Genomic DNA, 11829 nt, shown 5'->3' with positions numbered 1-11829 from the left:
AGAATTCTATTTATGAAATTATCCAGTAAAGAACCTAAAGCGAGGGAGAGAAACTGCACTGTAACTGCCACCAGTTCACAGTCAAGAAGGAATAAAAACATGGAGCTAAATTCGATAGCGTCCGACTCGCGTTATTTAGCAAAGCCATTTCGTTCATCTCCGAGCTGAAATATACTGACACATCTAAAACACTCACACGAGAAAGGAAAGGCGGTTATATTGTGTACGTTCTCATCTACTCGACTTTTTAACGCTAGAAAATAAGACATCTGAAATATTGGTGCTCAGCGCCGGAGTTTTCGATCAAACCGGTGCCGAGAGGAACCTGGCCAAAGCACAAACGTCTCCCGGGTCATTTGGAACATCTGGTGCTAGAAGAAACTGTCGCTCTGTTCAGACACTGGGGATTTTTTTCCCACCACTCAGCAGAACCGATGAGGAGATTAAAACCCGTGTCCGGTCCGGTCGTTCAGAGGAAGCCGTTGTCGCTGGATACGTAGGAGAAGCCGCTGAAGGCGTTGGAGCTGCTGGTGGTCAGACTGGTGCCCAGCTCCGAAGTCCGGCCCACAGAGTTGGGCACCATCTCTCTGGTGAACTCCGGATCGATGTTCTGGAGGTCAGCCGGGCCTCTCTGGGGGAATGAAGAAACACGGACATGGGTCAGCGCAACAGAACAAGAAACAGCTGCTTTAACTTCTGTTGCAGCAATAATGATGATTCTACATCTCGGAAGAGCTAAAACATGCAGTCGCTCCTTTTGTTCTGATGGAAATGCGCGAAATGAAAAAAAGCGTAAAAGATCATGCAGAAAAATACAGAAACTAATGCAGTCACAGATCGCCCACAGTGTGGAGGAAGAAGTACACACACGCGCGTCTGAGATCAGCAGGCGCGGTGCGTCACCTACCACGTTGGGGCTGTACGGCGGAGGCAGCCGCTTGTGGTAAAGATCGTCCCAATTAATATGGCTGAAGAAAATGTGGTTTTTAATCTCCAGCTGAAAACCAAAACAGTATACGGTCAGTTTAATCTTTTCATCACGATACAAACACACTGCTGGTCAAGAGTTCTGAAAAAAATATATAATAATAATAATAATAATAATAATAATAATAATAATCTGCTAGTCCAGATGAAGTCAGCCGGCTAAGACGTGTTTGCTTCTTCAGTGTTATCGCTGATTGACGACGTTCGTCATGCAGGTGAAAACTGTTCCCCAGCTACCGGTAAATATTAATGAATATTTGACTATAATTGTAATAATTCGTTCATATCACGTATAACGAGGTCGTGAGTCTCGCCGCGCTGCAGGTCTGCATGCGCAGCAAACAACGCTCACGTTTTCAATGGGTTCAGCCTTGGAGAGGGGGAAGAAGCGAGCGTGTCGACAGAGGCAGGGCACACACACACACACACACACACACACACACACATGCTAATACAAACAAACTAACACACACACTCTCTCTCTCTAAACACACTGTTCTGTTCTTTTGTTCTCTGGTGTCTTGTTTAAATGCAGATGCTGACAAGTTTGTGTTAACATGTGAAAATGTTTGTTTTTTGGTGTGTGTGTGTGTGTGTGTGTGTGTGTGTGTGTGTGTGTGTGTGTGTGTGTGTGTGTGATAACATTCAATAAGTTAATCATCTCACTTTAATCTTCAGAACTGAGTTGATGTGTTAATGTTAATTAGAGTGATGGAGAGAATAAAGTTTTTATTTGCATTTCTTTTAGAACTGTGGGATTAATTATTATTCATTTAAAAGAATGGATAAAAGGCAGAACTATCGGTGTCGGTTACCGGTATCGGCCGATATCGCTCCGAGCAATCGCTTATGGGTATCGGCTGAGGGATTCGGTATCGGTGCGTCTCTAATTATTACTTTTCCTCTGACGTGAGTCGTTCTTTTCCTAAGTAGTTTTACTTGCGCTTGAGTAAAAGTTTTGGCTGCTCTCCCCACCTCTTAATCTTATTTGCGAACTCACCCGAGTCACGTGTCTGCGTGAAGACATCTACACGTTTCCGGAGATATGACCGTGGTCTCAAACCATTCAGGAGCACTTTACGCTACTCGAGAAGGTCAGGCCTTAAATAAAAGATCGGATTCGTAGCTGACGTGTGAGACGAACGTTTCCGCTGTTACGCCACAGAAAGCGGAGGATTTTAAAAAGCACCAGTCAGCGGGGTTATTTATTTATTTATTTATTTATTTATTTATTTATTTACTTACTTATCCGTTCATGAAGTCTCCTGACGGATCGGATCGGAAGTTGTGGCACACTCGGGGAAAAACGAGTCTTGTTTGTTTGCGAGTAAATATGGGAAGATTTACAGCAAGCTGGATCAAACATACTGTTGTAACACAAACGAGCAGCTTGTGTATTTTATTGCGCTGTGTGCAGTATGACGCGCGCAGATCAAATTCTCTCCTTTTTTTTTTTTTTTGCCTCCAGGGTCACAGCGAGGACGAACGACCTCCTCGTCACCGGAGTTTATTCTAATAACTCTGATCTCGAGAGCAGGCTAGGATAGTAAGTCAGTGTAGCTGATACTATCTAGGTCTGGTTACAGCGTTGTTATGGTTACGGCGTTGTTATGGTTACGGCGTTGTTATGGCAAGCCAGCATTTGCCATACTGGATCAATGACGTCAGACTTCGAGCACTTCATTCCGTATTAGCGTTTACTCACAAAGTCGGCGATGGCCCCTAACCGGCAATGCTGGTCTTTCTGCAGGAGTCCATGCAGCAGGTGACACACCGCGTCCGATTTCCCAGGAGGTATCTGCAAGGGCTTGTGCAAGATGGCGTCGTACATCTCCGCTACGTCACGGCGGTAGAACGGCGGCTGAGTGTGACGTAGATCATTATTATCACAGATCGTACGGGAATTTCTGTCCTGTATATTTAAGGATGATGTATTTCCACGCAGTAGGACTCACCAGGCTGAAGAGCATCTCGTACAGCACGGCACCGAGGCACCACCAGTCCACCGTGCGGTCATAAGGCTCCTTCCGAAGCACCTCTGGAGCGAGATACTGAAATGAAGAAGAGGAAACTGTGCGGTGATTACGGAGACGAAGGACAGAAGATGAATCTGGAGACTGATTCCACACGCCGCTCACCTCTGGTGTTCCACAAAACGTGGTCGTGGTGGCTTCTGGTTCCAGTCCTTCTTTACACAGGCCAAAATCAGTCAGCACCACGTGGCCCTAAAGACATGAAGGAAGAGAGACGCTTATCAGTGCATCAGACACGCTTGTACACGGGTCTCAAATTCACAACCAGACCTCGTCCCGATACATTTTACTTTTAACGCCTTCTGAATCTAAAGAGATTAGCAGCAGGTTTTTCCGTAATATTTACACAAGTGTAAGTTCAGTACACTGAGCTGTACACCTGCACGCTGAGCTGATCTAACGTCATCGAAAAACGCTAGCTGATGTAATAGTATATGAGGAGTTCCTCCAGTTAGACGCGTGAACGCGGACCGAAGGAAGCGGACGAGTTTACGATCGCGTAGCGCGTGGGCTCCGCGTCCGGGCCGACCTTCGCGTGGAAGGTTATCGAGGTGACCCGTCCTGCTAGCGGGAAATGTTTTGAGCCTGTGCGTGATGACTACACCTGTAAATACGTGTGGTTAAAATCTGACCAGGAGACAGTACAGACACAGGAAATGACCAGGTGTGAACAGACCTTAACAATGAGCTTTCCTGTTAATCTGTAACACATTTACAGACTGAAGATAAAAGAGAAAGGTGCTCCTCACCTGCGCATCTAACAGGATGTTTTCTGGCTTCAAATCCCTGAAAAACAGCAAAGACGGTCAGCTGAGCAGTGGACGAGATCGTATCGTTTAAAAACACACACACACACACACACACACACACACACACACACACCGAACAGGAAACGTCCCAGGCACTGACCTGTAAATGATGTTGAGGGAATGCAGGTAGCCGATGGCACTCGCCACCTCGGCGGTGTAGAAACGTGCACGCGGTTCTGAGAAACATCGCTCTCTCTGAAGGTGGAAGAATAACTGGAAGAATGGAAAACAACATGTACATATCACATATCACGAGCTCTGACCGCTTTATTACTTAGCGGATTTGTCTCGCTGTACTATCTGCATTCCAACTCTGTTTACAAAACCGCTTCCATGACGAGGACGCGATGATTCCGCGCTCAGACTCTACCTCTCCTCCGTTAACGTAGTCGAGGACGAAATAGAGCTTCTCTGGGGTCTGGAACGAGTAATGAAGGCCGACGAGGAAGGGGTGTTTCAGGCTCTTCAGCAGAACGTTCCTCTCCGCCATGATATTCTTTTGCTGGAAGACACACAGGACGTTTTAGACCCCAACGTGAAGACTTCTTGACGTCCTTGCGCTGTGTAACTGGTTTACGGCGCGACGTCCTTAAGGAATATCGCACAGCGCGTATATATAGTGTACAATAACGAGGGACTAATTTCATCTTTTTTATGTCTGGGAGCGTTTTATTCCTCCTATACGGTAGCGATTTACCAATAATTAGTAAATAAATCGATTTATTAAAGAGCGATAAGAAAAGAAAGTTTGATGTGTTTATAGTTACGTTTACTGTTGTGTGAGTGAGTTCCTGTTGTCACGTGCTCTACAGCAGCTGGGAACACGTCGCTCCCTCACCGAGCGCTCGCCTTTATTTCTCTTTCATAATCATTTTTAGAAAACAAAACCAGCCTGCCATGTTACTAAGAAAACAGTGCAAACGCGTGAAGTCCTCCGTCCCGGAGCTTCACCTCTAAGCGTTACAAAGCGCCGACGCTGGAGACTCCTTCCTTCCGTAAATGTTACATAAAAACATTTCTCCTTACAGAAAACGTCACCGTACCACCGGTTCGCCGTAGACGTCCCTGTGAACGGGCTGTTACTATAGAAACGAGAACATCTCAGAACCTGTGATTTGATCAACACCTTCTGACCAATCAGAATCCGGTACTCAGCGGCGCCGTGATGGCCGTGTTTATTTTGTTTAGTCTCGTACGTGGGAGTAAAAGAGAGAGGAAACGTTTTAGTTCTTAGTTTCTTCGTCGTCTTAAATCCGTCTTATGAATATACTCGACTTGTGGCAGTGAAAAGGCCAAGGTGCGAGGGCTATAAATGCTGGTACAAAGGACAGGTAATGATTAGATTAGACTGGAAATAATCCGCGGTTTATTTCGTTTTTCCTTTCTCGAGTGAAGCAGCGATCCTCGTCCAGCAGAAAACAAACCAACGTCAAAACCAACACAAACCTCTTTTTTCTTTAATATCACCTTCTTCTGCAGAACCTTCACCGCGTAAAATTTCCCGTCGGCTTTGAGTTTAGCCAGAAGCACCTGCCATTGAAAGAAGAAAAAAAAATCATTTCGAAAACTTTGCATTAAAAACCGTTTGCCTTCACGTGGGATTTCAGAAAAGGTGAAATATGTCAAATCTTCTGCAGTACATCCGGAAGATAAGAGAATAAACAAGGTCCAGCTGAGTCGCTGTTAAAAAGTTAATCATTTCTCAAGAGCTTGTGTGGAATTCTTACTTTGCCGAACGTTCCCTTCCCGATCACAGCCAGAAAGTCAAAGTCGGTGGGTCTGGCACTGAGAACAAGCACACAGTGAACACGCTTAGAACACGCAACACGTGTGTGTACGATCTGGTCCGAACGACCACGAACACCGCGTCATTTTCACACAGCGGGTTGATTAGAAGCGTAAACGACTGTTAATCTCCTATCAGCCGTGTCGAATGAACCGTAATACGTAATCGTAAAGAAATCAACACTTTAAAACTTAATGACATAAACCTGAAATGAACATAACACTTAAACATGAAACGTACAACACAACCACGAGGGGGCGTGACATCGCTCCAGAACGTCCGCTTATAAATAACACCTTACAGTATTAAAGCTGCGGTGTCGGTTCTCCTAACAGGTCACGGAGTCAAAAAACACCAGCTTAAAACACTTAAAACACTTCTAGCACACACACACACGCACACACACACACGCACGCGTGCGCTCGATCGGCGACGGGTTCATGTCCAGAAACGAAATGAACACTAAAAAGAAGAAAAATAAATCTATGAAAAGGAACTTTAACGTCGAGTTCATCTGAACACAATACCGGCGATATCTCCGAAAAGTGCAGCGCACGTCATTTATCACGATAACGTTACGACATCATTATTATTATTATTATTATTATTATTATTATTATTATTATTATTATTATTAAAACACAGAAGTGTGAAATCTCAAGAATTTTAAGCTTAACGACTTCTTAAGGGAAATCTGAGAATGTGTGTGTGTGTGTGTGTGCGTGTGTGTGTGTGTGTGTGTGTGTGTGTTGGTAGGAGATTGTGTTGCGTTTCCATTTGACGGTCATATAAAAGTTGTAAGCGCGTGCACGGTGGTTTCTGTGGAAGCTCTGATTCGTTATTAATAATAAAACTCACTGAGGATTCGCCGACGCTCCGAGATTCACGTCGCTCTGTGACGCCGTCGCTGTCTGAAACACACACACACACACACACACACACACACACACACACACACACACAGCAACATCAGAGGAAATGATCACGCCTAATAAAAAAAATCACAAAAACATTCGGAACTTTAAACACCGTAAAGACTCACCTGCATGTAGTGTGCCATGTCTCCGTCCCATTCCGGTGTGAGCCGCTTCCAGAGAACGCTCTACATCTCACCTGTGTGTGTGTGTGTGTGTGTGTGTGTGTGTGTGAGAGAGAGAGAGAGAGAGAGAGAGAGAGAGAGAGAGAGAGAGAGAGAGAGAGAGAGAGGCAAATGATTAAAGTGTGATGACTCCACCACTATGCAGAGAGTTTTGTGCTGTGTGTATGGAGGCAGCTCTGAGAAACTGGATCTGCAGGTTTGTGTCTCAGAAGCAAACCCGTGAAGGACACCGTCACACACCGAGCCGATCAGGTGTACACACTAAACACTAAACACTAAACCTGTCCGGTGCAGGTACAGGTACAGGTGCAGGTTCAGGTAAGGGTACAGGTGCAGGTAAGGGTGCAGGAACAGGTGCAGGTGCTGGTACAGGTACAGGTACAGGTGCAGGTACAGGTAAGGGTGCAGGTGCAGGTACAGGTGCAGGTACAGGTACAGGTACAAGTTCAGGTACAGGTAAGGGTACAGGTACAGGTGCAGGTAAGGGTGCAGGTACAGGTACAGGTGCAGGTAAGGGTGCAGGTACAGGTGCAGGTAAGGGTACAGGTACAAGTTCAGGTACAGGTAAGGGTGCAGGTACAGGTGCAGGTAAGGGTGCAGGTACAGGTACAGGTGCAGGTAAGGGTGCAGGTACAGGTGCAGGTAAGGGTGCAGGTACAGGTGCAGGTACGGGTAGGGGTACGGGTACAGGTATGGGTACGGGTGCAGGTACGGGTACAGGTACAGGTACGGGTACGGGTGCAGGTACAGATATGGGTGCAGGTACAGGTACGGGTACGGGTACAGGTACGGGTACGGGTGCAGGTACGGGTACAGGTACACTCGCTTCCAGTTTACAGTGCTGTACACCTCCAAACACAGACCAGGTGAAATGCTACAGAAACAATTAACACAATAAACAATAAATACAGCAGGTGTGTTTTAGTGTACACACTTTATTAGTCACTGCACTGGTGTGGCTAATTAACTGAAAAACACTGTGTGTGTGTGTGTGTGTGTGTGTGTGTGTGTGTGTGTGTGTGTACACCAAGTTTCCAGTCCATAAGTCAGAAGTGAACACTCGGTGTGGGTCTGTCAGAGGGAGAATAATCAGCAGGTCGGAGTGATGGAGCGACTCCGTTGCGCCCCAAAGTGTTTCAGTGACTCCAGCGGAACGATTCTTTATTTATTTATTTATTTTATTTATTAAAGAATGACGTGTACTTTTAATCGTTTTTGTTTACAGGTAATGTTGCGCAACGTCCGTGAGACAGGAGCGTTCCCGTTCTCACTTACATTATAGCAGCTATAAACTGTCCTGTCCTCACCGCCCTCTCTCTATTCCCTCTCTCTATTCCCTCTCTCTCTATTCTCTCTCTATTCTCTCTCTATTCTCTCTCTATTCCCTCTCTCTTCTCTCTCTATTCTCTCTCTCTCTATTCTCTCTCTATTCTCTCTCTATTCCCTCTCTCTCTATTCTCTCTCTATTCTCTCTCTATTCCCTCTCTCTATTCCCTCTCTCTCTATTCTCTCTCTATTCCCTCTCTCTTCTCTCTCTATTCTCTCTCTCTCTATTCTCTCTCTATTCTCTCTCTATTCCCTCTCTATTCTCTCTATTCTCTCTATTCCCTCTCTATTCTCTCTCTATTCTCTCTCTCTCTATTCCCTCTCTCTATTCCCTCTCTCTATTCCCTCTCTATTCTCTCTCTCTATTCCCTCTCTCTATTCTCTCTCTATTCTCTCTCTCTATTCCCTCTCTCTATTCTCTCTCTATTCTCTCTCTCTATTCCCTCTCTCTATTCCCTCTCTCTATTCTCTCTCTATTCTCTCTCTTTATTCTCTCTCTATTCCCTCTCTATTCTCTCTCTCTATTCCCTCTCTCTATTCTCTCTCTCTATTCCCTCTCTATTCCCTCTCTCTATTCTCTCTCTATTCTCTCTCTATTCTCTCTCTATTCTCTCTCTTTATTCTCTCTCTATTCCCTCTCTATTCTCTCTCTCTATTCCCTCTCTCTATTCTCTCTCTATTCTCTCTCTATTCACTCTCTCTATTCCCTCTCTATTCCCTCTCTCTATTCTCTCTCTCTATTCTCTCTCTCTATTCTCTCTCTATTCTCTCTCTCTATTCCCTCTCTCTATTCTCTCTCTATTCTCTCTCTATTCACTCTCTCTATTCCCTCTCTATTCCCTCTCTCTATTCTCTCTCTATTCTCTCTCTTTATTCTCTCTCTATTCTCTCTCTATTCTCTCTCTCTATTCCCTCTCTCTATTCTCTCTCTATTCTCTCTCTATTCACTCTCTCTATTCCCTCTCTATTCCCTCTCTCTATTCTCTCTCTCTATTCTCTCTCTCTATTCTCTCTCTCTATTCTCTCTCTATTCTCTCTCTCTATTCCCTCTCTATTCTCTCTCTATTCTCTCTCTCTATTCTCTCTCTCTATTCTCTCTATTCTCTCTCTCTATTCCCTCTCTCTATTCCCTCTCTCTATTCCCTCTCTATTCTCTCTCTCTCTATTCCCTCTCTCTATTCTCTCTATTCTCTCTCTATTCTCTCTCTATTCCCTCTCTATTCTCTCTCTCTATTCTCTCTATTCTCTCTCTTCTCTCTCTCTCTATTCCCTCTCTATTCTCTCTCTTCTCTCTCTCTCTATTCTCTATTCTCTCTCTCTATTCCCTCTCTATTCTCTCTCTATTCTCTCTCTATTCCCTCTCTATTCTCTCTATTCTCTCCCTCTATTCTCTCTCTCTATTCTCTCTATTCTCTCTATTCCCTCTCTATTCTCTCTCTCTTCTCTCTCTCTCTATTCCCTCTCTATTCTCTCTCTTCTCTCTCTCTCTATTCTCTATTCTCTCTCTCTATTCTCTCTATTCCCTCTCTATTCTCTCTCTATTCTCTCTCTATTCCCTCTCTATTCTCTCTATTCTCTCTATTCTCTCTCTCTTCTCTCCCTCTCTATTCTCTCTCTATTCCCTCTCTATTCTCAACATTCCCTCTCTCTATTCCCTCTCTCTATTTCCTCTCTATTCTCTCCCTCTATTCTCTCTCTCTTCTCTCTCTCTCTCTATTCCCTCTCTATTCCCTCTCTATTCTCTCTATTCTCTCTCTATTCTCTCTCTCTATTCTCTCTATTCTCTCTCTATTCCCTCTCTATTCTCTCTCTCTCTATTCTCTCTATTCTCTCTCTATTCCTTCTCTCTATTCCTTCTCTCTATTCTCTCTCTCTTCTCTCTCTCTCTTCTCTCTCTCTATTCCCTCTCTCTATTCTCTATTCTCTCTCTCTTCTCTCTCTCTATTCTCTCTCTCTTCTCTCTCTCTATTCCCTCTCTCTATTCTCTATTCTCTCTCTCTTCTCTCTCTCTATTCTCTCTCTATTCTCTCTCTCTATTCCCTCTCTCTATTCTCTATTCTCTCTCTCTTCTCTCTCTCTATTCTCTCTCTATTCCCTCTCTCTATTCCCTCTCTCTATTCCCTCTCTCTATTCTCTATTCTCTCTCTCTATTCTCTCTCTATTCCCTCTCTCTATTCTCTCTCTCTATTCTCACTCTCTATTCTCTCTCTATTCTCTCTCTATTCCCTCTCTCTATTCTCTATTCTCTCTCTCTATTCTCTCTCTATTCCCTCTCTCTATTCTCTCTCTCTATTCTCACTCTCTATTCTCTCTCTATTCTCTCTCTATTCCCTCTCTCTATTCTCTATTCTCTCTCTCTATTCTCTCTCTATTCCCTCTCTCTATTCTCTCTCTCTATTCTCACTCTCTATTCTCTCTCTCTATTCTCTCTCTATTCCCTCTCTCTATTCTCTATTCTCTCTCTCTATTCTCTCTATTCCCTCTCTCTATTTTAGCGTATAAACAGTGGTGTTCCTCACCGCCGCTGCTGTGTTCTCTCTCTCCTCACCCCTGAGAGAAAAGAAAAGTCTCTCCCATGTCTAGAAACTTACTGACTGTTACAAAGCGCTGACACTGGAGACTCCTTCCATGAACCTTAAATGAGCATCTACTAAGAAAGTCGAGGAGACTCGGGCGTATTGATCGGCCGCTTTTCTTAGTTAATTAAGTTGATTATTATGAGCTGAAGGTTATATGGAGGCTCCGCTGTGAAAGACCCTGTGAATGAAGTGTTATTATAGAAACTCTAGTGTATCGGGATGAGTATAAATATCACGCGTGTAAAACTGTCCTGTTTGCTGCAGACGTGATTACGGGAGAAGAATCCAACAGCACTGTGAGAACCAGCGTACAACAGATAAAAAGATAGAAGATCAGAGAAGATCCCGACGTGAGCTGCAGTCACTGCTCAAGATAACACCTGCAAAGTCTCTGGAAATGATGGAATATACGGAGGGAAATGGGAGAATGTGTAAATATAACTCTGATAGAGCAAGACTAAAACACTACAGGCCTAAATGTAGCATTTCAACCGGCGTTACATTTCACAGCCGTGTCGTGGATTTTTATTATAATCGTATAAAGTCGAGAGTCGAGAGTGTGTGCTATCTGGGGAGGGCAGGAATCCCGTGTAGGTAAACACGACGTGCTGAAGTGATCTGTTCTCGGTTTTTACAAACAGTTATTTATATAGCACATAAAATAATGCAGCTCAACTTCATCACAAGGGAATTTATTAAGAACACGAGGAAGTAGAGACATGTGTTCGCCAATAATAATAATAATAATAATAAGAAGAAGAAGAAGAAGAAGAAGAAGAAGAAGAAGAAGAAGAAGAAGAAGAAGAAGAAGATAAATGATTAGGAAGATGAGGAAATCATGAAAGATAATATTGTGCTGTTTACATGTAGCTGGTTACGTGAGTATTATATAAGGCTGTGCTGGAAAGTGAAAGGTGTTGAACTCACCTGGACTTCAGAAAGCTGAGGGTCGAACTTTTCTTCCTCCAGAACCCAGTGTTTACAGCGTCGGCCTGCTTTAAACACTGCCACTGAATAACAAGGGCTTGAGTGAATGATCAACTTAAGCTGGGGCCAAGGAGCTCTGTGTGTGTGTGTGTGTGTGTGTGTGTGAGAGAGAGAGAGAGAGAGAGAGAGAGAGAGAGAGAGAGAGAGTGTGCGAGAGAGAGAGTGTGCGAGAGAGAGTGTGTGTGTGTGAGAGAGAGAGAGAGAGTGTGTGTGTGTTTTAGAG

At 44.3% G+C, this 11829-nt stretch overlaps 1 protein-coding gene across 4 annotated transcripts in view; it reads right to left on the bottom strand.

The window, feature by feature from the left end:
* The window catches only part of sgk2a (serum/glucocorticoid regulated kinase 2a), an 11935-nt gene extending 193 nt beyond the window's left edge, over nt 1–11742 (bottom strand). Inside the window, exons 1-13 of one of the 4 annotated variants that reach the window (XM_017487950.3) lie at nt 11547–11735; nt 6658–6728; nt 6474–6526; nt 5557–5614; nt 5276–5359; nt 4200–4331; nt 3930–4042; nt 3770–3806; nt 3126–3212; nt 2943–3038; nt 2693–2848; nt 908–997; nt 1–631 (exon numbers count right to left, since the gene is read on the bottom strand). The exon at nt 1–631 is cut by the window's left edge and continues 193 nt beyond it. In XM_017487950.3, the coding sequence (XP_017343439.1) occupies nt 470–631; nt 908–997; nt 2693–2848; nt 2943–3038; nt 3126–3212; nt 3770–3806; nt 3930–4042; nt 4200–4331; nt 5276–5359; nt 5557–5614; nt 6474–6526; nt 6658–6675 (1086 nt within the window). In that variant the 5' untranslated portion in view covers nt 6676–6728; nt 11547–11735 and the 3' untranslated portion in view covers nt 1–469. Of the gene's footprint in view, nt 632–907; nt 998–2692; nt 2849–2942; nt 3039–3125; nt 3213–3769; nt 3807–3929; nt 4043–4199; nt 4332–5275; nt 5360–5556; nt 5615–6473; nt 6527–6657; nt 6729–11546 lie in introns of all 4 variants that reach the window. The other 3 variants (XM_017487956.3, XM_017487952.3, XM_017487955.3) reach the window with 3 other exon arrangements.
* Between the last annotated feature and the right edge of the window lie 87 nt (nt 11743–11829).

Source organism: Ictalurus punctatus, chromosome 15 (genome assembly GCF_001660625.3).
Source record: "Ictalurus punctatus breed USDA103 chromosome 15, Coco_2.0, whole genome shotgun sequence".
Taxonomy (NCBI): domain Eukaryota; kingdom Metazoa; phylum Chordata; class Actinopteri; order Siluriformes; family Ictaluridae; genus Ictalurus; species Ictalurus punctatus.
Note: the sequence above shows the minus strand (reverse complement) of the source record. Positions and strands in the feature narration are given on the sequence as shown.